The sequence below is a fragment of the Melanotaenia boesemani genome, chromosome 23 (assembly GCF_017639745.1).
Source record: "Melanotaenia boesemani isolate fMelBoe1 chromosome 23, fMelBoe1.pri, whole genome shotgun sequence".
NCBI classification, from domain to species: domain Eukaryota; kingdom Metazoa; phylum Chordata; class Actinopteri; order Atheriniformes; family Melanotaeniidae; genus Melanotaenia; species Melanotaenia boesemani.
The window spans coordinates 4,200,478-4,226,348 of NC_055704.1; the positions used below are offsets into that span (position 1 = coordinate 4,200,478).

The 25,871-nt window shown below is 39.0% G+C and overlaps 2 protein-coding genes across 3 annotated transcripts; one reads left to right on the plus strand and one right to left on the minus strand.

The window, feature by feature from the left end:
- Nucleotides 1–8,220: 8,220 nt before the first annotated feature.
- On the minus strand, nucleotides 8,221–16,593 carry LOC121635090. Its single transcript, XM_041978150.1, has 6 exons — nucleotides 16,512–16,593; nucleotides 14,159–14,251; nucleotides 13,849–13,980; nucleotides 11,326–12,646; nucleotides 11,064–11,127; nucleotides 8,221–8,350 (listed from the first exon to the last, which is right to left on the minus strand). The coding sequence occupies exons 2-6, from the start codon at nucleotides 14,249–14,251 to the stop codon at nucleotides 8,221–8,223; spliced, it is 1,740 nt and encodes a 579-aa protein (XP_041834084.1). The 5' UTR covers nucleotides 16,512–16,593.
- On the plus strand, nucleotides 16,418–24,861 carry LOC121634909 (BEN domain-containing protein 5-like). 2 transcript variants are annotated; one of them, XM_041977870.1, is made up of 5 exons: nucleotides 16,418–16,660; nucleotides 18,347–18,908; nucleotides 20,396–20,523; nucleotides 22,277–22,487; nucleotides 24,429–24,861. In XM_041977870.1, exons 3-5 carry the CDS (start codon nucleotides 20,401–20,403, stop codon nucleotides 24,563–24,565), a joined length of 471 nt encoding a protein of 156 aa, XP_041833804.1. In that variant the 5' UTR covers nucleotides 16,418–16,660; nucleotides 18,347–18,908; nucleotides 20,396–20,400; the 3' UTR covers nucleotides 24,566–24,861. The 2 variants fall into 2 exon arrangements, with proteins under 2 accessions (XP_041833804.1, XP_041833805.1); XM_041977871.1 differs by lacking the exon at nucleotides 16,418–16,660 and adding an exon at nucleotides 16,795–16,995.
- The last annotated feature ends 1,010 nt before the right edge of the window (nucleotides 24,862–25,871 follow it).

The following is a 25,871-nucleotide window of genomic DNA, read 5'->3' on the forward strand; positions in this document are numbered from 1 at the left end:
CATTTTGAGATTCAGAAGGGGAGAAATGCCGCTCTGTGCCATGGCTGTTTTGTGAATACCGCCGATGACTAACAGCTAGTAGACAGGTAACAGTTTAGAACGTACTTGCTAGTATGAACTTGTCAGAAGTACAAACATTTGAAGATGAAGAACGCATGTATGCTCATTGTGCATTTGTAATGGAAGTGTACTTGATGATGTCAAAAACCTTGCTGTAAACAAAAAATAAAATAAAATTCACAAAACACTTGCTGAAAATTGTTAAAAAGGACAGAGCAAAGCCATGAAATTGAGGTCCTGGGGCCTCATTTATAAAGCTGGCACAGGAACAAAAACCGGCATACGCCAAATATAGTCAACTTTTGGGAGTTTTCAAAACCAAACTTGGTGGGAGAATGTTCCCACACTGTAAAAAAAAATATAATTTTACAGGAAATGTTCTGTAAATTTTAACAGATTTTTCCTGTTTTCCAATAAAACAATGGAATGCTAGTAGATTTACAGATATTTTCATTAATTTTAGATTTAATATTTAAAATTACAGTTAATCAACCATAATGTAAGATTACATTAAAATTAGGTTTTTTTAATGACGATTTATTGTATTTGTACATCTTTACCTGTACTTTTACATGAAGATTCTGTATTTTTTTTTACAGGTTTATTACCATTTTGCATAAGACAATGTAATACCTGTAAATTAACAGATACTGCAGTAATTTAAAGATGTACCTTTAGAATTACAAGTAATTAACCATAATATATTACATTTTTATTATGTTTTTTAAAGGTAATTCCAAATATATTTTCATATTCAAATGTAATTTTACATAAAATGTGATGTAATTTCACAGATCTTTCCTAATAACAATAATGAAGAAATATGTAAAATTCCAGAAATCTTCGGGGTTTTCGACAAAATTACAGGTCATTAAGTATGCATCATTAAGGTGATTTTATGTATTTTTTAGAGGCAATAAGTAGTATTTGTACAGACAAAAAAGTAATTTACTACACATTACTGTATAAAGACCATTCAAAACATATCAATTTACAAAAAGTGCACTTTGCATTTCATTTTACAGAATAAATTCTTACATGTATTTTTACATACATGTATTTTTAATAACATAAAATGCCTGTAGATTTGGAGATATTGGGAGAATTTCAATTGTTACCTGGTATTGTTAGTACATTCCAATGTAATGTTGCATTTTTTTTTTACAGGTTCATTACCGTTTTCAATAAGACATTACATGTATTAGAAGATATTAGTAGTAGTTTTAAGATTTACCCATAAAAGTAACCATAATATATGATTACATTATCAATATATTATCATAGTCAATTTAACATGTTCATATTCAAATTTTCATTACAGAAATAAGCAGTCATTCAAAGTGTTGCCTTAAACTTTTAGGGAATTAATCACATGTTTTTTTGAAGGGTAAACATACACAATAGTAATTGACTGAAAACGACTGTTAAAAAATATATATTTTCCAAAAAGTACGAGATTATTTTTGAAGCCGCCATTACTGGTGATTTAACATACAAGTTTCCTTTTTTCTTCATAAATCTGGACTTGTCGCTGGAAAGTATTTGAAAAACCCTCTTGGTCTTGGATTTTTTTATTCTCTGTTGTCATGTGAGCCTATGGGGACTGGACAGGACACTAATAAAAAATTCTTCATTCATTAATTCTGAGAGCACTTGCAGTTTTTACACTGAGCACCAAGCCTCCAATCTGCCCGTCCTTTTGGCGGCTCAGTCTGTGGTTTTAGACAGAAGGCGGCAAATTGGAGCTCTGTTTTGGTCCGCCGATTTGCCGCCTCAGAGGGAACACTTATTTCCGCCTGCTGAATGGATGACCTGCACTGTTGTGTGACCCACAGCCAAGGAGTTTTAAAACCAGGAAACAGCTCATCACAGCAGTCAGTCCATCACTTCATCTGCGGACATCAGGACAGGAGATGATCATGGTGCAAACTAACGGTTGCTACTTTCAAATTAAAAGCCCCCGCTAAGAACTCTGATAAGGTGCAATTTCAAGTATTTCCCCATTTTTCATCCCCCTGTGCTCCTACTAAGTTACAGTACTGGGCATTGCTCTCCCTCTGCCAATCCGGGGAGGGCCCTGCACTGGAGCTCAAGTCTTCTTCTTTGCTTGAGGAGTGAGCAGGCCCTTCTTTTCACTCGATGGGGCGGTGGAAGGATCACGTTATGCAGCCAGACTCTACTCACCCCCTCAGGTGCCCCGGATGGCCAGGAGGAGGCAGTGTACTGGTGCATGTTGTTTTTTGAGAGGAGTTCACTTACACAAGGGAACACAGGGAGAACATGCAAACTCCACAGAGAAGGCCCTTTAGCCAACCCTACCCAAGCTGTGGATGCTGATGATGTGGAGGAGCAAACACACCCCAGCACCCATAGCGTCCCCGGCAGGAATTGAACCCAGGACCTTCTAGCTGTGAGGTGAGCTGCACTACTGTGCCACCGTGTTTCTTCAGAAGATATCATCTGCAGCAACAGAACAGGAAAAATGAGACAAGCTGCACTTTTATAGCATTTTTATTATTAAATCTGAAATAACTTTAACGTCATACAGCAGGTGTTATTTTTTCTTGTCTGACATATTGTGCATATTAAAAATGCTGAAACAGTAGAACTGACCATTTCTGCTGAGAACAATGCACTCGTGGAAAAAGATTAAACTCTGAATCTCTAGATGACATTCTGCTCACACTTTTGAAACAATTTCTTGATTCCCATCCTTATTCATGTGAAACAGCAGGTGTTATTTTTCATATCTGACCTATTCTACATATTTAAAAACACTGAAAAAGTAGAACTATATAGATTTCCACTGAGAACAGTGGACTTGTGGAAAAAGAAGGCAAAACTCCGAATCTCTACATGACGTTCTGCGCACACTGGCTGTGTGACTGCTCTCACCCCAACACGGCGCTGTAATAAAAACAGAGACTTTCAGCAATGCAGACACGGCACTGAACACTATGAGGGGCCGTGTAGGCCATAATATATTCACACACTCATACATACATACATACATTCTTACTCTCACATATATATATATATGTCAAGGGGTGTTGTATGGATCCAAGGAGTGAAGCTTACGGAGAATGATAAAGAACAGTTTATTGAATGTGCAGAGGAGATTGCAGGGTTTGCTGAACAGACGGGCTGGAGTGGGCAGACAGGACTTTCCGGGATGCAGGCGAGGTACGGACAGGTTCTTGGGAGAGAGATGTCAACAGGTTAGTATCAGTTAGACACGACAGAATCAGATAACGTGCACGACTGGTTACCTCGATGAGTAGTATAATCCAGCGATGACTGGATGTCCGTGTGGTGGTTATATGGAGGTGAGGTGATGATCTGATGTCCTTCAGCTGCGCCGTCCTAACAGCGGTGTCAATTGGCGGTCCGAATATGGTCAACAGGAAGCACTGATTGTAGATGAGCATGGGCCATGACAATATATTCTCAGTCTCACATACATACATTCTTACTCTCAAATAGATATATTCTTGGATGAGAACTGGAACTAAAAACCCCTCCCATGCATGTCTCATTCTGCACACACTAGTTCGTAGTGGGGGAAAAGACTGATGCGTTCACGTTTCCTATTCTGCATCCAGAGATTGTGGCTTTATTGTGGACAGTGGTGACAAAATCAGGAGGGCTTCACAGCGGAAGCAGAGGAAATAAGAAACTGCACTCTAATAAAATGAGCCAAAAAACCTGCCACCCGCGAATGACGATATTAGCGACTTCACAGGAAAGCAAACCCAATATGGTTTTTAACAAGCGGACGACATGATACTGCCCTTAATGCATCGCCACTGTAAACAGGAAGGACACAGCTACTTGCTAAAATTTATTAATTAAGCTAGTAACACCATTTGGTAACAGTAACTGAGTTAGTTTATTTGAAGAGTAACGCGATTGAGTATTACTAGTTACTGACAAAAGTATTGATGTCTTGCTACCTTTCTTCTGTCTCATTTCTTCATAATTTTGAGCTGACCATGACACAGCGCTGTCCCTGCTTCTCAGCAAATCACAGGACGATAAATTCCCTGCCTTCCGATTCCACCAACTCCTTCTGTTTCCATTATACTTTTCCTCACACATACACAAATTCTCTTCCTCACACACACATACTTCTCTTACTAGGGATGTGCATTTCAGGCAAAAATGCTATTCGAAAATCGGGCGTTACTAATTTACGATTTTCGAATATTCGCTTCTCGCGGAGTATGAAACAAGCTTTAATCCCATTAAACGGGATATGAAGTGCGCCGCTGCCACCAATGTGATTGTCTTCCACAGACAGCGAGAATCATCCTGACACGTTGCTATGCTGCAAACATGTGGAAGCCGCCAGTAATGCAACTTTCTTTTCGCCGACATATGAATCATTCTTCGAATTTTTATGATTTAACGACTATTCGAATATTCAAAAATTGATGCCCATCCCTATCTCTTACATACATGTATTCTTTATTTTACATGCAGATGTCATTGCATTAATTAAGAAAGAATGTATGTATGTGAGAGTAAAGACCCCTACATCTTCCACGAGAAGCGAGAACTTTGTTCTTGTTCTCGAGGGTCAAAGAACAAAATGACGTCATTTCGTTCTCGCCGGACATGATTGAGGACACTTCTTGCCACATCGAGCTGGCCGAACTTTTTTCTCAAGGGGCTCCGGGAAGTGTTGCGTGATTGGTCGGACATGTGAGGTGGGCGTAGATAATGTGTCAAAGCATGAAGGGGGACATAGTGACTTCCGCATTTCTACTGATGAAGGATGAATGAACAGCTTTAATTAACAGCTGATCGAGGTGGTGAGAAAGTACAAAAATGTTTCAAACACAAGGTACATAAAGATGCAGATTCTGCCGCGTAGGGCTGCTCGATTATGGGAAAAGTGATAATCATGATTATTTTGATTGAAATTGAGATCTCGATTATTTAACACAATTATAGATGAGAAGTTGGGGGGACATTTGAAGTGTTTACTGTGGTAATGCCGACTAGTTTCTTTCCACCAGGTCCCCATAGCTATTGTTTGTCTCAGACCAGCAGCTATGTTCCGACTGGTGTGATCTGGAAAAAAATAGTCTGGAGACATTTTGTTTTCAAGTTGAAATCCGGGTCAATAAAATGTAGCGTGACATTTCTATACGGCTCTGGTGCGGCTTTACCACAGGTCCGTAGCGGTGGCGAAACATCGGACTGTCACCACGTCTTTCACAACACCCTCACCGCACTCATCATACAGGGAAGAAAGAGATAGTCCACTAACATGGTGTTGAGATGGCAGTGATACCATTTGTCCAAAGTGTTGATGAGTTTCTTAAATCCCGGATTGTTCACTGTGTTAACTGAGAAAAAAGTTCTGTTTGTTTATAACGTTTGTCTCTCTGTGACTCTGGGAGCTGGTGGATTATTTAGTTGCGACTCACAAAAATTAAACAATTTTCTATTTTTTTGTGTTGCGTTGCAAGCCCCCGTGTGCAAGTCTGCGTGCACGAACGCAACATTTTACATGCACGACTGTCGCCTGTCGCTTGGCTGGAGGAGGGCAGCGATTTCCGCTTCCTCGCACAAGTTTAAATAGAAAATGATGGAGAAGGAGCGACGCCACCTCCCTTGTGTCCAGGTGTCTGCAACTCGTTCTGAATAAAACTAAAGCGGTCGGGGCTGTGGGAGAAGTCTGCAGCAAAGCGCTGCAATGACAGCTGGGCTTGATTTGAAAACAGCACAAATCGAAGGACAAAAAATAATCGGACCATTTCATTTTTATGATCGTTGAAAACCCAGATCGTAATTGTGATTAAAATTCTATTAATTGCCCAGCCTTACTGCCGCATGCACCGTCTTGCAGTGTCACTGACCAATTTTCTCGTAAAATAAAAAATAACCGGGTCAACCGGCTCCTGCACATAGACGAGCCCCCCCCCCCGCAGTAATCTCTGCCCTGTCTCGCATGCAGCTTCTCGCGGAGTATGACATGCCCTGCCAAGAAAGAACTTTTTTCTCGCTCTTGCGGCCTCGAGAACAAGAACAAATTTCTCGCTTCTTGTGGAGTATGTAACAAGCTTAAGGATAAATGTATGTGAGAGAAAGAATGTATGTATGTCAGAGTAAGGAATATATGTATGAGAGTTAGAATATATGTGAGAGTAAGAATGTATGTGGGAGTAAGAATATATGTATGTGAGAATATATGTATGTCAGAGTAAGAATATATGCGAGAGAAAGAATGTATGTATGTCAGAGTGAGAATATATGTATGAGAGAGTAAGAATATATGTATGTGAGAGTGAGAATGTGTATGTCAGAGTGAGAATATATGTATGAGAGAGTGAGAATATGTGTATGTCAGAGAGAATATACAGTGCATCCGGAAAGTATTCACAGCACTTCACTTTTTCCACATTTTATTATGTTACAGCTTCATTCCAAATTATATTAAATTAAGCTCTTACCTCAAAATTCTACACACAATACCCCATTATGACAAGGTGAAAAAAGTTTTTTTTTTAAGTTTTTGAATTTATAAAAAATGGAAAATGAAGAAATCACATTTACATAAGTATTTACAGCCTTTGCTTAATACTTTGTTGATCCACCTTTGGCAGCAATTACAGCCTCAAGTCTTTTTGGATATGATGCTACAAGCTTAGCACACCTATCTTTAGGCAGTTTCGCCCATTCTTATTTGCAGAACTTCTCAAGCTCCTTCAGGTTGGATGGGAGACGTCTATGCACAGCCATTTTCAGATCTCTCCAGAGATGCTCAATCGGATTCAAGTCTGGACTCTGGCTGGGCCACTCCAGGACATTCACAGAGTGGTTCTGAAGCCACTCCTTTGAGATCTTGGCTGTGTGCTTTGGGTCATTGTCCTGCTGAAAAATAAACCGTCGCCCCAGTCTGAGATCTCGAGCGCTCTGGAACAGGTTTTCATCCAGGATGTCTCTGTATATTTCTGCAGTCATCTTTCCTTCTATCCTGACTAGTCTGCCAGTTCCTGCTGCTGAAAAACATCCCCATAGCATGATGCTGCCACCACCATGCTTCACTGTAGGGATGGTATTGGCCTGGTGATGAGCGGTGCCTGGTTTCCTCCAAACATGACGCCTGGCATTCACACCAAAGAGTTCAAGCTTTGTCTCATCAGACCAGAGAATTTTGTTTCTCATAGTCTGAGAGTCATTCAGGTGCCTTTTGGCAAACTCAAGACCGGCTGCCATGTGCCTTTTACTAAGGAGTGGCTTTCGTCTTGCCACTCTACCATACAGTCCTGATTGGTGGATTGCTGCGGAGATGGTGGTCCTTCTGGAAGGTTCTCCTCTCTCCACAGAGGAACGCTGGAGCTCTGCCAGAGTGACCATCGGGTTCTTGGTCACCTCCCTGACTAAGGCCCTTCTCCCCCGATTGCTCAGTGTAGACGTCCGGCCAGCTCTAGGAAGAGTCCTGGTGGTTCCAAATGTCTTCCATTTACGAATGATGGAGGCCACTGTGCTCATTGGGACCTTCAAAGCAGCAGAAATTTTTCTGTATCCTTCCCCAGATTTGTGCCTCAAGACAATCCTGTCTCGGAGGACAGACAATTCCTTCGACTTCATGCTTGGTGTTTGTGCTCTGACATGCATGGTCAACTGTGGGACCTTATATAGACAGGTGTGTGCCTTTCCAAATCATGTCCAATAAACTGAATTTACCACAGGTGGACTCCAATTAAGCTGTAGAAACATCTCAAGGCTTATCAGTGGGGACAGGATGCACCTGAGCTCAATTTTGAGCTCCATGGCAAAGGTTGTGAATACTTATGTAAATGGGATTTCTTCGTTTTCCATTTTTAATAAATTAAAAAAATCACCTTGTCATAATGAGGTATTGTGTATAGAATTTTGAGGTAAGAGCTTAATTTAATATAATTTGGAATGAAGCTGTAACATAATAAAATGTGGGAAAAGTGAAGCGCTGTGAATACTTTCCGGATGCACTGTATATATGTGAGAGAGAGAATATATGTATGTGAGAAAAGATCATATGTATGTGAGAGTAAGAATGTACGCATGTATGTGTGAGAATATATTATGGCCTATACGGCCCCTCATAGAACACAATGTCTGCACACAACACCTTTAATACATGCAAAGTGACCATAAGCAACTTGCCCGTTAAGTACTCCATTCAAACTCCGCAATGCGGTTGATAAGGCTCAGCACTTTGGGGTTCACTGCAACGCTCTTCTTCTTTTCCTGGCGCTCTACTTTGGAGCCCTTGTCAGGATTGATCTTAAACATGCACCTGGACAAATAGGAGTGGTAAAAAATACAAACACTGTTAGAAAGCAACACAATATTAACTAAAAATTCACAACAATCTAATCAATCTCAAATAAAAGATACACAGGATGTTTGGGGGCTAACAGGTATTGGTTGCCGGGAGGGGAGAAAAAGAAAGACAGACATTTTTGTTAAACATGATGATGTGAAACAACCTTGCTGTTGCTTATGTAGCTGGTGAAGACATTATTGTGCCACCAAAACTCTATCCTCAGTGTTGTTTTAGTTGTTTCATAAAAATAAACATGTTCAAGATAGAAGTAAGATGTTCGAGGTGTCACTAAAGTAACAAATATTGCCAACAAAGTCACTTTTACACTTGAAGTGCATTGTTGCACGAAAAGCTAGTTTTCTCAGCTTTTTCGTAAAAAAAAAAACATTTTTGCTGCAACTACCCCAAGTTCTACTGCAGATTACTGAAGAACGGAAAAAACTAGAAACAGTTTTTTCTGATGAAAGAAGAGAGTCTAAGCTCTCATTTGGTAGTTTCGGTGTTTACATAGAAGTAGCACATAATGATCTGTGGCTCTTCAAAAATAAGTGAAAGTGTTCAAACACTGGTGATATGGAGCGCTCTTCTCTGAAAACGGCTGGCAGTGAGTGTTATTTTGGTCCACTATTGGTAGACCTCTACTTTAAACAGATGATCTCCCTTTATTCTTATAAAATCACAGCTCATCATTAGAGCATATGACTATCATTACATTAATGTTTTACAATAAATCTATCTATTGATTATATTTTCTTATGGGATAGCTGTGAGTTACCTCCTTTGTTTAAAAACATTTTTCACAGTTCCAATGCATAATAAGGTTCATTTTTGATGAATCCCTTAAATCTTTAAAAAATCATTCTGATTTTATAGGAATTTATTTAATTGTAATTTATTTAGGAACTGAGTGTAAAAAATGAAAAAAAATATTTGTGTACATAGCAGGCATTCTTGCATAGCTTAATAATGTATAATTTAATTTGGCAAGTCTTTATCGACATCACAGACAAAATGTTTACAAAAATGTGATTACATATTTAAGTGCAGTACTCAAAGGCAAAGAAATGCTAAAATGAGTGTGTGTGTGAGGGAAGGAGATTTCAGTCTCCCGTTTTGTCACTTATATTGAAAATAAGAAACAAACATAACATATTCTTTGTGGTTCAAACAATTCCAAAATAGAAAAAATAAATCAATAAGACACACAAATGCATTTTAAGAAACCCAACACTAAATATGCCAAAGAACTAGCTGCTGAGAATACCCAAAATCCATCATAAGAAATGCAAAAAAAAAAAAAAAAAAGTTAACAGGGGGTTCTGTAGGCTACATTTTAGTATCTTTTTAATGAAAGTAAAAAAATGGATGACACACACTTTTTTCTTGTCTTAGCACCAGCAGCATCTAAACACTTTTAGAGGTATGCACCTTTGAAACTGGTTTGTAGTACACAGAACAGGAAAGGAAGAAACAAAAAACTAATTAATAAAAAAATTTAACTAGCTGATACAGAACTGTGTGTGTTTAGCAGGTGGGACTGCCTAGTGTCAGACCTGCAGTGTGGCTGTAGAACCCTGGCATTTCTGCTTGGCCTAACATAGACACTCCAGTAGCAAAGACAGTTCTGTAGGATAGTAATCATGAGAGGAGCAAAAGCAGCCTGGGAGAGGCTGTAGTCAGCAGTGACATAGCCAATGAGAAGCACAAATAATGCAAGTAGAAACTATACCAAAGGCATGTTCTGTCCATTCCCAAAGAATGTGTTAACTTCCTCTCTGTAATTAGATTGTTTGATCGTTTTTCTGTTTATTTTTAATGCAAGTTTTTTTCTGTAATGGAGCATTTACTGAAATATTGTAGTGTTTCAACTTTCCAAGCCACCATACTGATGTGAACTACTCACATGTTTCAGTCTCTCTCATATGAGTTTGGCAAGTCACACACAAACACTTTCTCTATACATTCTATAACAACACACTTGTGGCATAACCTGTGTACTGAGATGAGTTGCATTTTTGTTCTGTCACCTTGTCTGATGCATGCAAGGTGTGGCACTTGTGGGAATGCAGCTGGAACTGTATCAAATGGGATTAACAACAGGGCAAGCTCAGTTTCTCCATCTACATCATAAGAGAGAATTTCATGCAACTGCCCCCTAGATCCATCATCCAGTCTGACACACCAGTCATTGCGTCTCTTTGCTCGGCTGTAACCGTGGCTGGTGAAAACAATACCTTTGTGAATCATTCTCTTGTGTGAGAATATTTCACTTGAAGGCTGTTTGCCTGCTGTGTCAAATGCCTGATGCTCTTCCTGAGTGAGATGCTTGACCCTGCCAGCATCAAGAACAGTGGTGTTGTCACACTTTTTGTAGCTCTGAACCTTTGAGTTATCAGTCATTTGGCTACAGAAACCCAAAACACGGTCACTTACTCTGTGTTTGGCTGAGAAGTATGGGATGGATTTGTGAAGCAAAAATTTGCCCACAATCTGCTTGGGAACATCTTTTGTGCCATGCACCAACTTAAGAAGACTCCCATTGGCACTTTCAAAAACAAAGGCAGAGTGTGCCCATAAGGGCCCCAACAACTTCACTGATTTGGCCAAATGTGTTAGAAGATGTACATTTGAAGTCATGGAAGCCTCACCAAAAAGCACTTGAAATCTGATCACAAATTCCAACAACATTTCATCAGCTTTGTTGACCTCCTCAAAACTGACTTCCTCTTGTAAAAGCAGGTAAATTGCTGACACAAGAAGACAAAGATGCTTGGTGTATTTCACATCCAAGAGTCCTTCAAGACAAGGCAGACTATAAAATAGCAGCCAGTTCCTCCATTCAGATGCCTTCCAGAATTTGAATTCTGACATTGATCTAGGGAGTCGAGTGATAGGATGTGGTGGTTTTATTTTTTGAAGTCTGTCATTCAACACTCTTAATGTACTTGGGTTACCAATGTAATATGGCTCATCTACACTCTCTAACAGAAGCATTGCATGCTGCCTTGCAACACCCAGTAATACAGCATGCATGTAGTCTGGTGCAAAACCCCACACAATGTCAAAGAATGGCATATTAATTAAAGGAGATGGCCCCTTTACTCCCCTAACATTTTTCTTTAGGTTGAGAGCCTCCTCCATGTCTTTCAGCATGCTCTCTGCATCTCTGTCAGGATAATCTGATTCTGTGATAGGGTATTTCACTTGTCTGTTTACAAGTGTGCCTGGGTGGAGGCAGAACCCACAGCCAAAATGCCCATTAAACTGGGTACAGTTCTGCATTGCTGGTCTAGCCTTGGAATCAACACAACAGCATAGACCCACAACTTTGCTGATGACCACTCCCTCATCCTTTTTCCATGACACTGCCTTGGTTGCAAGCGCTTTTGCTTGATCGACAAAAGGCTTAAGAAAAACATGCATTTGAGGTTCTGTTGATCCAAACCACAACCCAGCTAATATCACGTGCTTGAACCTAATGTTTGGTGGCAGCTCATTGAGATGAAGGTGAATGGGCCAGATGGAAAATCTGGATGATTTGTATAGAGGAGAACCATCTGAATTAAATGTGTATGACAGATTGTTAGGATCTGATAGAATTTCACCTGGTGCTGACAGAACTTTATACAAGTCACCATCATAAATGTCTGATATTATATTGCCTGCTTTGGCTGGTCTGTCCACCCTGTAGCTCAGCTTGGTCTGTAGCTCTGGAGTGTGCAGAATGTTCTGAATCTGGGGAGCAATTGGAACGCTGATAAAAAAGGCCCCATTATTAAGTGTAGTTGGGTCAACAGGTGAATTGCAAGCTGAACACACTGTAATGGCCCTCGCTAACACCTCATTTTGACCACCCAAAGAGGTTTTACAGTCTTTACAGTACAAAATAAATTCAACTTTGTCCATGTTTCTTTGAAACACTTTGTTGGAGGCATACTTAGATGCTGGTACAACATCTTGTCCAAATAAGTGATTGATGAGTTTAAGCAAGTCATCAAGTGCAGATCCAGTTATCTGATGCCTTGCCGCGTAGGTCAGGATCATCAGTAATGCCTCGGCCCGTGATGTCTTCCCTGTGGCCTTAAGAGATGTGTCCATATCAGTGTCTGCTCCATTACCTGGTGGATCATTTGAACACTCAAAGTTGCTGTCATCTGGTGACTCTGAATCTTCACGTTGAAAGTTGCTGCTGTCTGATGACTCTGCATCTTCTGGCAATGTGTTTTCTTGCATGAAAACCCCTTGGTGATCTGCCAAAATCCGGGCCTAAGAAAGACAGTGACACATTAAACTCTTGATGATTTTCACAACATCTTTAGAAAAGGTTATTAAAGGTTACTTTGTGTTTCTTTCTTCAACATCTATCCACCCTGTTGATTACATAATTTGCAGATACTGCATTTTTGGAGGAGTTTAAAGAATAACTGAGTCTGTGTTTTATTTTTATCAAAAAATCTTGTGTGATGCACCAAAATTTACTAGCTGTGTGTGTTATTTGCTTATTCTATTCTGGATCTAAAAGTTTTGAACTGCTCCTCACAGATTATCAATGCAAAAATGTGTATGTAGGAATAACACTATATTTTCAGTTATGCTACTTATTGTGCTAAAATATAAAGCTCTAAAATATGATGGCAATTACGTTTTGTATCAAGTTTATTTTCATGTTTTCTGCTTGCCACAACACAAATGTTAAAGTTCACAAGCCAAAACATAGCGTTCATTTAGCAAAGGAAAGCCTTAATATAGGGCCCCATGTAGATTTAAATATAAAAAGCTTTATACCTTGTGTAAGCTAAAAACACGAGTAACCTTCTTTGTTTCCAACAATCTTTATCTGTATCTGTTTCTTTCTTGCAGGGTCACAGGGGACTGAAGTCATCCCAACTAAAATTAGATGAGGGCTAAATATACAGTTTATTTTCACAATAAGTGAGGCAGTGATGACGGGGGGAAAAAAAATTCTTGACTGACTTGAAATATGTGCAACCCCTTTTTTTTAGTTGGTTAATTTATGAAAAAAAAAAACCCTGTACCTGCCATTTCTGGTGGGAAAATGGCTTACATATTACAGTTACTGTTGTGGTGCAATATACCTACTTACAATGACTAAAGTAATGTCTGTGTCTATTGAATTCTGACCTATAATATCAAGAGGTTTCACAAATAGACAGCAAAGTTGTAGGTGAAATACAACAGCCTGGAATTTTGCCTCATTGTTCATTTTTTGAGGTATAAATCTAGTCCATTACTCTCTGAAAGTGGCAGCACGCTGAACTTGAAAATTAAGAAACAAATGCACATTTTACCTCTCACTTGAGTTACCATTTATTGGGAATAATTGAAAAATCCCAATAACTTTTGAATAAACATGGCATGGATACTGGTGAAATCAGATGAACCACACACAGCACATCCTTAGTTTATTTCATTTCAAATCCAAACTTAAATTATTTCAAAGCACTAACCTCATCTTCATGTGGCAAGCTCTCATGGTCACCTTTCACTCCACAATGATTCCCATCTGCCGGTATCTCAAATGTTGGAGTCTCATCTGCCAGGGTCACACCATCTCGTGTTTCATCTGCTGGCATCTCATACTGCTCCAAAGACATAGGACATACAATGAATGAAATACATTTATTCTGTAGTTCTTGCTGTCCCTTTAACTGAGAAGTGAATTTCTTTCTTTCAATAGAAAATTAATAGGTGATATTGCATTTTTAGCTGTACTGTAGTTTAATTGCCAGTTTACCATCTTAAACCAGGCATACATACCTCATTTTGATGACATATTCTCCTATGTGTTGATCTTGGGATCTCCAAACTGCAATGAGGTTCAAGGTACACTTTGTACTTTCTCTTTGGCATCTAAGGGGTAAAATAATACTGCATGATCATGATAGTCGTTTTTATTTGTTTCCTATTTAACATGTACAAATATCTGTGTGGAGTGACATCAGAACTGTGGTATTTCTTATCATATAATGCACACTGATTGTACCTACATGTTGCATGTCTGTGATTATACCGGTAATTTACAGTAATGACTTAAAGTGAAATTTCCCATTGACAAACTACAAATTATATTGCTGCATCAATCTATGAAAACACAAATCAAGATGTAGTTTATAGGAAGCATCCTTCCAGTGTGTATTTTAAGGGCAACAAATGTTTTATTTGGTTTTTATTTTTGCCATGTCTAATTTCTAAATTCCATAAAATCATCAGAATGCATTCAGACCTTTTAACTATGAATGACTTCAGCAATACAATATTGCCCACAGTAAGTATGTACACCCCACATGTGAAAATCATGGTTGTAATTTGTGACTACAATCCAACTCCTTCGAGGCGAAGGGGGGGGCTCAACTTGAGTACAAGAACAATATCCGTACTGTAGCAAGTTTTCATATGACGGACTCTAGAACATTCCACCGCAGTGTCGCGAGCTCATGTCTTCATGCAGCGCGAGGACGTATCAAATCGGCGGGAATTTGTCGCAATTGCCGGGATGTTCGCTTACGTTAGATATACGGATGGCTACAAAGCTATCGTCCCAATTTCAGATATAAAAAATTTTGATCCGAAAACCTACAAGAATGACGTTCTTTATCAAATTCTCTGGGAAAACGACTACTACAACGGTCAAGTTCTCCTACTGAAAGGTAAGTTGATGCAAAGTTAAGATTTTTATAGTGTATATAAGCTAACGCCATCATTAGCTTAATTTAGCTACTAGCATAAGACACCACTTTTTATATATGGAGTGTGTCTCAAACCGCGCACTTACATGAGTGCACTGGAAGGTAGTGCGTAGGGCGCACTAAGCACTACCTTCTGTAGTGCACACTATCGTGGGTAAGTCCTGATCCAAATTGAGCACTAACGTTTTGCACTTACCGGTAGTGACGTACCAGCTTAGCGGCGCCGCTCCGTTAATATACTTTTTTTTTCTTCCAAAATCCAAAATCACATCAACATACGTGTTTGCATGTCATACTTTTATGCTAAAACAGCTTTTAAATAAGCAAAGATATCTTAACTGAATTAAAGTACTTTACATTATACATCTGTTTTCATTGCTGTTTACACTGATACCGTTCACGTCTGGCAACAGGAAACCGATTATACTAGAAATCATCATTCAAAATATGAAATGCAGTAATGACGCTAAAACGGAGATGCAGAAAACATTTTATTTAAAATTTTAATTAAATCATTTCTCTCTTGCTGCCTCCTCTTCTCCACAGCAGCGTCCTAGCCCGCAGGGGATAAATGCCTCAGTGCCACTGCTGGCTCGGTAGTTTGATGCCACAGTGACCTACGGTGAACACAGAATGGAAGGTTATATAAAAGCAAACATTATTATATATATGTACTTTATGGTTACTTTGCAGACGCTTATCTAAAGTGATGTACAATCAGCTACGGCTTCGTCAGCGGTACCAACGAAACGGGCCGGTTCTCTAAACCAGCGGTGTTTCCTAATCAGTTTTCAGATTAAGGACCATTTCGTTTACGCCAGAGACCCCGCAGTGCTTAATCTGGAGGTTCAACAATAATGAATAAACATACGGAACCTATAGCATTAATCTTTTTTAACACTTATAGCCCATCTAGATCCGCGAAATCGGCTATAAAACTGCTAACATTTACGTTGCTAACTTTACTGCAACCTCCAACAAATGATCAGATCCATAACTGTCATTAGGGATAGAAGAGATAAGAAACATGCTGCAGTTTATATTAGAATTTTGATCAAATATCTTCATACTTACAACAGTTGAAAATACTCTCCGCATGCTTCGGTACCGCTGAGTCGGTGGCTGCCGGCTCTGAAAACTGGTTGAAAGTCCCTCCCCTTCCGCTACGTCAGCAAGATGGCGTCCGTTTAGTGCGTGTAGTGTCCATCGTTTCGCACTAGATTTTTGGCCGAGTTTAGGGCAGCATCCGGGTACTTTCAGTGCACTGAGTTTTTACTGAAATTTCTGTGTCAGCGCACTAAGCACTTAAATGTAGTGTTCGAAGTATAGAAGTGCGCGGTTTGGGACACACCCATGGTCTTCGACAGACTTAAGCTTATTTACATAATTAGCTAGCATGTTAACATACACACTTACGTACTTACCTTTTCATAGAAACTCGAGAGGACCTTCAACAGTTCACAGAGAATCCTCGGAAGCGGATTAGAGTCCCAAAGGTCATGGAGGAGGGGCTAGTTGCGGTGGAAAAAAATCCTGAAGCGGTCAGAGAACTAGTGACTTGAAGAAAAAAGCGGTAAGTATATGCAGGGCTCTCATCTCTCACGCATTGGGCGTGAAACACATTTCGACTTGCTCACACGCCGAATATACCATTTCTCACGGTGAGAAATCACCATAGACTGTAAAATCAAAGATCAATGTCGCGCCGGAATAGTACTACAAGTCCCACAATGCACTGCGGCTGGTTGCTGCGCGACAGTCCGCAGCTCTTCAGCTAGAAGCAGAAAGCGGCGGCACCGGATAAACAAAGTGGGACCGCTCGCTTTGACTTAACTTGAGACGAAGCGAAGCCACAGCGTTCCTTTTCCATGGAACCCAGGGACTTTACACTCATTGTTAAAGACGCAGGTGATTTGAATCATACACCAGAAATTACTGTGTGACAAGCCTTGGAAATGGAACATGTAATGAGCTGTAGAAAACAAGCTGTTCCGTTTATAGGAGTTAAATGTTCAGTTAAAGTTTTATCTTCAGGAGAAAACCCTCAGAGCTCTATCAGATTGCACTTTTTCAAAGCACCATTACTAAAAAACGGGAGCACACGGAGCTCTGCTTTTAACTTCATTACCAAGTGGAAACTAAGATAAACTCTGAGTTTTTGTTTGACTTCAATGGACCAAGTAAAACCGGAGATATGATCTTCAATTTAACGGTATAAAAATGTAGTGGGATATGTTTGGATAATCAAGACTGATTTTGTAGATTTATTGATTCAGTTAGCATTTAATGTTATTTATGAGTTAAGTTGATCTAATCAGCTGATAGTTCGAGGTTCTAGTCAAATACTATCATTACAACAAAAAAAGCTGCAGATAAAACCAGAATATAACAGATTTAACCAATCTGGCCCACTACCTGCATTTGGCTTTCATGCCCTGCTCTAGAAAGCTCCACTGAGCAAAAACCTCCATAATGAATGATAAATGCTGCATCTGATTGAACCAGTCAGATTAAACAATCATGATTTAAAACTATTAAAAAAATCAGCTTTTATATGTTTTATTTTTATTATTGATATTGATAGCAAAATATCTGAAAAAACTGCTGCATTATGTGGATATTGTTGTTAAAAAGCAGATCACAGTATTACCTGAACATATGAAAAACCATACTTTCTGTTCATTATTAAAGTTTGAATGTATAAATGCAATTCACAATGCTTAAGCATTTTAGTCATTGCTTTGCACTAGGTGTCCAACTGTAATATCTATTTGTGTGTTCTATAATGCATTTAAAGATATAAATATCAAATAAGAATCACAGCATTTGGTTGTCTCAAATGTCGGGAAAAAGCAACTCAGAATTTGAACATTTCTCATCATGATGCTCAGTGGTTAATGCTGTCCAATCTACCAAATACGCTCCTGATATATGGTAGGACCATTGACTTTTTTTAATTTATACACGTCATGCATGTCATGAATGTAGTGGAGAGACCTGAAGTCAGCATGAGCCCATCATAGTGCAACTGTCCAAGTCTGCACGGGACATAAAAATTAGCGCTGCAGACCAGGGGCCTCATTTATCAACAGTGCGTAGGAATTGCTTCTATCTCCTTAAGCATTCACTATTTGTATTTCAAGTTCTTACAGTAAGTGTCCACATAAAAGATCATACTTGTGAAATTTTCTTTTAAAGTGAAACACAATTATACCAGTAAATGCTTAATAAAATATTTTTTTTGTGTGTTTTGTGTTAGAAAACCATCCAAGCAGCTGAAGGAAATGAAAAAAGAAAAAGCCTTATGCGGATCTTGGAAGAAAAAAAGGCAATGAAAAAAACTTCTCCACTTCTTGCAAATGAACAAAAGAGGAAGAGGGAGGAAACGCCGCCAGACAGCTTCTCTGACAGTGATGAAGACGGAGGAGGAGTTGTACCACAACGGATATATGATGAACTGACTACACTTTTGGCAAAATTGTTTTTTATATGCTGTCCCCTTATCAATTAAACAAATAAAATTGAAATAATATTGGCCAATATCAGATTGATATCGGGCTGATATCGATATCCAGTTGTAAAGACAATATTGGCAGATACTGATATTGGGCCGATAGTATCGTGCACCACTACCAGTGTATTATTGTGAACGTACTGTTGGAGTTCTTAATGCTGCTCTTTTTTTTTTCTTTTTTTATGAAGATTTGCTCAACTAAACAAGAGTAAATGTGAGCTGGAACTGGAGTTGGCTAAATATAGGGAGGCAAACCTTTCTCTGCAACAAAGCCTAGATGAGGTGCTTAAACAACTCTTTTCACAAAGTGAGTATTATCTGTTCATAATTGCACATGAATAACTAATAGCAGTATTTTTCTTTTGACAGTTTTTTTTTTTATATGTGCTTATAGGATATATATATCCTTTTGAGCCACTACAAAAAACCTCTGCAATAACATAAAGGGAAAAAAAATACTAAAAAGGGTTAGGCCATAGGGGTCTCTACATACAGTATTAAATATAGCAAAGTAGGGGCATTTTATAAGACATTGCTGAATATGCAAAAAATTAACTTTCATTAATAACTTTGCAACAGTGTTAACTTTCATAGGTCATGTACGCTTGAACTTCATTCATGTTGACTGAGGTGAGGTGAATGAAGAATTTGAAATGACTAAAACAGGTGGGCAACATTTCCTTTGGAGGGCCAGGTTGACTTGAAATAGCAGGTTAAGGGCCACACATTCTACATTTGAATTGAAAGATGATATACATGACATGGTACCAAATAAAAAAATATCATGTACTATTTCTAAACAAAAACATTCTCATGTACATGAATACATTCATGCATTTTGGCCATGTACGGGCTAAAACAGGGGTCTCAAACTCAAATAAAGCGTGGACCAAAATGTTAAAATTAGTACAATCCGACGGCCGGAAAAGTTCTTTATTTAGAACTTATTGAAATAACCTCTTTGCACATATTGACACTTGTGCCTCCAGTCATATCAGTCAGCAAGAAGTTACATAGGAAGACCTGACAGTATGTGCCAGTTATGCAGCAGTTCGATGACAGACAGTCGGACGACAGACAGGAACGCGTGCGCATCTCCCGTAACTGCAGCGCTGCTAAAAACAAATCGAATACATTTTTTAAAAGTACGCTTTTCTACTCTCCAGCTATTTCACCTGCAGCTGTCAAGAGCTCTGCGGTTCCTCTCTTCAGTCTAACGTTCAGCTGCATTCGGGCTTCGTGGTACATGATGGCACAAAAAAAAACATTTTCAATCATCTTCTCAATTAACAACAGGGGATCAGGTTGCTGGAGCTGATGAATGAGTGGGACAAGGACTGGCGCATGCGTGCGCCACGCAGTGCGTTGTGGAATTTATTGTAGATTCACAGTATATTAGTGATTGGTGCAACATACCACTAGGCCAGTTATAATTATAATTGAATATTATCATGCAGGTCGAGGATTATTCCATTGCGGGCCAGTTATGAGGACAAAAGGGTGCAGTTACCTCTTCTAATAAATCAACAGAAACCATCACATCAATAATTAACTGTATATTCCTGACCCTTTTTAAGTGACAGATTAAATATTCATGATAACCTGTATGTTGGAAATTTACTACAATCAACTTGTGTTTTTATCATGTTATGCCAAAATGTATACCACAGGACCTGTTATAATGGCGATATTGCTATAGACTTTAAATTCTTGTTGCTGACAGCTATTTATTGTAATATTAACAAATTTCTACTGTCACTGTTTGTGTTACATGTTAACACTCTGTGGACAAAGGGTCAATGATGTCTCAGGTCTCTGAGCCTGTCACCAAGTCCACAACTTTAGCCACCAGCCCCAATTCAGAGAGTGAACCTCTTCAGCTGCCGAACACCCCAAGGGTATTGGAAAAGAAGGATGGGAAGGTACATGTTTGTTTGTTTTCCCTTCCCTTGTAAGCTTTCAAGTAATGGTTTGGGATTGCTTCTAATTTGACATGTCTTCACTATATGAATGGATGGCATGTACTATTGGTGTTCTAGAATGCGCCACTAGATGGCAGCACATTGTAGTAGCTCTGTCTTAGCTATCGTGATTTTTTAAATACAGGCGTCTTTAATAGACTTCAGCTGTCAAATTAGGATTTTACAAAGAGGATTTTCATGTCGGTTCGGAGGCTGTACTACACGGGAGAGTTTTCTGGATATTTTAGGCTCTTTTTGGCTCTTTCAAAATCTTGTTATGATGAGTTTCCATGGCAACAGAAGACTTCTTTACCAGCAGGATCAACTGATAAAACTCCCAAATCAAGATTATCAGTGAGATAATCAAATCTTGATGGTCTGGACAGAGCTAATGAACTGTACATGTTCATTAGAATTTTTCATTTTTTTTTAAAATTTTTTTAAAGGGTCTTAAGGCGACTTTGAGTCCGTGCTGCCGGGACAGGCGCTGTGGGTAACTGCAGCCACCAGCGAAGCGACATGGGAGCGTGCACAAACACTTTACAGCCTGTCCGGACATATTCTTTTTAAGACTCACAAGATGCCGCTGATAAAGTCTTCTTTTTCTTCGTGGTGCCACTTTTTTGTGGGCTTAGAGTGGATGCAGGTCGTTTGCTGGCTGCAGAAGCATCCATAAATATCCCTTCAGTGTTTGAATCCGAGTCTGCGGCGGCCATGTTCTTCCTGTTCAAGAGCTGTCGGCAACGCGCATACAGCGTCAGTTTACGTTACATCCCCACGACTGTGCGGGAAATTCGGACGCTGAACGGCAGCGCAATATGTAGCACATAGCCTGTTCAAGGCAACAGACAGATACGCGGATGACCTCGTTATGTTGGGTTTTTAATGTTTCACCACCCACTTTCTTGATATTTTACATGCAGCCGGAGATATGGGGAGGTTTTCATTCTGCATCGATTCCATTACAGTGATGTTGAACGGTGCACATTCAAGAAGGTCTATAAAAGTCCACAAAAACTTGGCAATATTCCTCCATACTGCTGGTCCATGTAATCCAAGTGTCCTGAGTGGGTAGCATCCATAATTTACTCAAAACAACATAATTTAGTATATTTTTATGAGCTAAAATGCAGCACATTGCATTTCCCCATTGCGCATACATGAGACTAAGGAAGCTGGGGGGGTTGCGCGTTCCAGTCTGCCGCGGCTTCCCTAGTATCTTGAACTCTCATCCAGGAAATACAATATTTTATGGTTTAGGGTCTAAAAATATACTATATGATATCGTTTCCACTAAATTGTGGACCTTTTTGCCCGGGCACAGTTCAACATCACTGTAACGGAATTGATGGAGAACGAAAACCTCCCCATAACTCCGGCTGCATGATAAATATCAAAAAAGTGTTCCAGAGTGTTAATCAGCATGGGGGTGAGTAGAAAATGAAGCATCATTCTGAGGGTGGAGTATTCCTTTAAGTTTGGGGTCTTTCTCTCCATCTTCATCTATTTCTTTCTCCCTGCATCTCCTTACAATATGATGTAAAGGTTCAGGATTGCTGTCTTCCATAGTGCAAGCAGTTGGAAAATGTTATGAATATAAGATCATTTAAATTAATAGAGATTTACAACAATGTCAATAACCAATAGCACTCCCAACTGTTACTGCATTTCTGTAATATTTAGCAAAATAAATGTGTAAATACTACTTTTTCAGATTCATATTGGAAATGAGGTTTGGCTGCGAGAGGAAGTCTGGAACAAGATCCAAGCCACAAGAAAAGACTCGTTGTACGTCAAAGAGTTAGCAGTGGCCATCTGGGGGAGCAGTGAACTAAAACAACGAAGTGTGTCAGGAAAGGAATGCCCCACCAAAAACACTGAGGCAAAGCCTCCCTTGACCCCAGACAGGCTGGGAACCCTCAAAGGTATACAGTACAACTCCTTACACAAATGTCATTTTAAAGGAGCTAGATACTAAATTCTGCCTCAAGTTTCAGGAAAAATACTGAAATATAGCATGGACAGTGACATCACAAGCCAGACCATGCTTTCAAAGTAGTTTGTATGACCCCCTATCTTCGGAACCGTTGGACCCACCTCCTTTTTAAAATGACACAGCAAGTGAAGAGCAGCTGGGTACATTTTTATATTTAGCCCTGACCTAGCTAACATTACAGACAAATGTGTGGCTCAGCTACTGTCATAAGCTTAAGTTACAGTGCCGTATGAAAGTTTACATACACTCCCATTAAAGAAAAGGCTAAATTCATAATGGTTATTCAAATAACAAGAAAATGAAAAAAGGAATGATAAATAAAAATAATGATGCACGATAAGTAAACTTCCACCGATACCGATAACAATGTGTTCATTTGATGTAAATAATAGCAAAAAGCACAATTTCATTCAGACAACAAGGTGCATCCCTTGAAAACTGTTGAACAGACTGATGGTTTAATCTGCAAAGGTCTTCATGGAGTCTAGTTGCTTTTGAAATACAAAATATTTAAATCATTTAATATATCTTTATTGCTGTATGCAAGCAGGTGCATTCCTGTGCATGCAGCATTGCTTACTGCAGCGGTTCCCAAACTTTTTCTGTTGGGTCACCCTTTCATCGACATCAATGAAGTCAAGCCTCCCCATCACAACAAATGCTCCCGATGCGTACACAGGAGCGTATGAAGAAAAGTGCCATGAAGCTAGGGGTGTGAATCTAGCAGCAACTCACGTTTCAATTCGATTCCGATTCTTGGGGGAGCAATTCGATTCTGTATCAATTATCGATTCAAACCGATCTTAATTCGCATTCAGTCCTCTTTAGTAACAAAACCTGCTGATTAACTCCATTCCTCTATAAGCCAGAAACAGTTCTGAGGAATTGTTTAATTAGTTGAAAGAAAACTGATCATTTTCTTCAAAAAACAATTTAAACCTAGCTAACATGACAATTTTAACATGTCTTTGTCACTTAGCAGCAGCTTTGAAAGTAGTCAAGCTAATAATTTTTAGCCTTTTAAAAAAATCCATTCTTGGAAATTTTGAAACAATTCTAAATCTTGATGAACAAAAATCTTGATTCCGATTAAAAACTATTTTTTTCACCACCCCTACATGAAGCAGTCTTTTATTTATCGGCTGATACTTTGTTAACTTTTGTTCAAAACCATGTCAGAGTCAAAGGGAATACTAATTCTACTGCTATAGTGTTTTAAACCAGGAAGCTGAGTTAAGCTTTCAGTAAAAACGTCTCTGCCACAACAGCTGAGGAGTTTATTTCTAAAGTGATCAGCATCTTTTCTATGGATGAAAAACCCCAAAGTGGATTAAAACCCACACAACCCACTGTGGTCTTTCTTTATTACCCACCATTGACCAGAACCATCACCTGATCAAGCTCAGGGACAGATATGCATCTTGATAGTTTATTATTTTTATTTATCTCTTTTTTTTGGTAATTGAAATCACTGCTGTTGTTCTATAATGGTTTTGCCTGTTAGTAGGCCTACTGTAAAAAAAAATGTGTCCATGTTTTGCTAGCAAAACAGCTGTTTTGCCAGGTTATTCAACTCCCTTCCCTGACATATGTCTGGGTCCCCCTAGGGGTCCCGACCCCCAGTTTGGGAACCACTGGCTTACTGCATGTTACAAAGTTGAAGGGGGGGCACGAGAACAAGAAGAGAGTTCTTTGAGTATGTAACAAGCTTAAAGCCCAGCAGTGAATAGATGCCGAATAAAGTTCCTTTAAACCTATTTAACATTGTGTGTAGTCAAGGTGACATTACAGTGCATGCTTAGAACAAGCAGTAGATTTTACTTTTTCTATTCCAGGCCAATAATTAATCAATTTTTATTCTTTTTTTAAGATTGTTTCTATCGCTGGCTGAGGGCCCAGGATCTGGAGAAGGCAGAGGTGGACAGGAGATCGAAGCTGGTGGGCTTCTTTATCTCCCAGAAAATTCAAGACTTGAACAAGAAGGACAAAAAAAACTTGGAAAAATGAAATGAAAATTGATGGAAAGCTTTTATCAAACTGCATTTGTCATTTATTTAAATAAGGGTTTTGGGTTTCATTTCACTTAAGGTTTTATTTTTATTGTGTTTATGCTTTAAAATAGACTTTTAATAGCCTTGTTATAGTACATTTTCATGACCAGTTTAACCAGATTTCCAATTCAGTTATCTGTTATGGTAAACTTTTACGGTGAAAATTACTTAGTAAATGTTGACATGTTGGCAGTAAATGTGAAACTCACCGTCATTATTGAATGGATTTGTTTAATAAATATGTCATTGACATTGTCTTGTGCTGTTTAAAACATGCCATATTCAGTATACCACCTTAAACCTATGTAAAGCAGCAAAAACATGAGTGTAGATTTCCCCCTCCAGCTTGACCAGCTAAAACCATCAGTATCCAGCTTGACCAGCTAAAACCATCAGTATCCAGCTTGACCAGCTAAAATGTGTCCAAAACACACCCTAGACCAGCTATACCAGCAAGAGTACTTAGACCAGCTGAAATTAAGCTGGTGACCAGCTTGACCAGCTTAGGATGGTCAGGCTGTTTTTTCAGTAGGGTTTGCTGATACATGTTCATAAACTTATTTGTGATTCGAATGCGGTCAAACTGCTGTATGCTGCCCTGTTTATTTATTTATTTAAATAAATACAATACATTGAAATAGATAAATAAATACTTTATTTACTGTATTATTTACTTTATTCACTTAGTGCAATCAGACTAGGCAGATTCAAATTTAAAAAATCGGGCCTATTTCCAGTTTGCTTCCTACCAACCTGCAGGTTGAACAAACCAATAATTGGCCAGATGGAGTGACAGACAAGTGGAGTGACATGTAGTCATGAATCAGAGGCACAAAAACTTTGACAGTGGTCTCCAGTCATTGTGTTTAACAATCCATTTTCCCCATTTGCTTTGAAATATTATAGATCGGACCAAAAATTCTGAGAATACAAAGCATATGATCGGTCCTGATTTCTGATCACATGATTGGGCTGGGACATCCCTACCAGAGAATAGGATGACTGACTATAGATAAATTACATTTTGTCTGTAAGAAGTTTTGGTAAATGGTTATTTGTGAGCTGAGCTTTTATTAGCCTTGGACAGAGCTAGGCTGACTGTGTTTCTCCTGTTTCCCCATATATGTGTGAGAGCTGCTTGTATTGATGTCATTCCTGTGAAAAAAGGAGACTGGCCTGGACAAAGTAAGACCATATAGATTTCTCTGTAAAACTCTCTATATATCCTTGATCTGTTTTGGAAAGAAATGTGGAGTAATGTG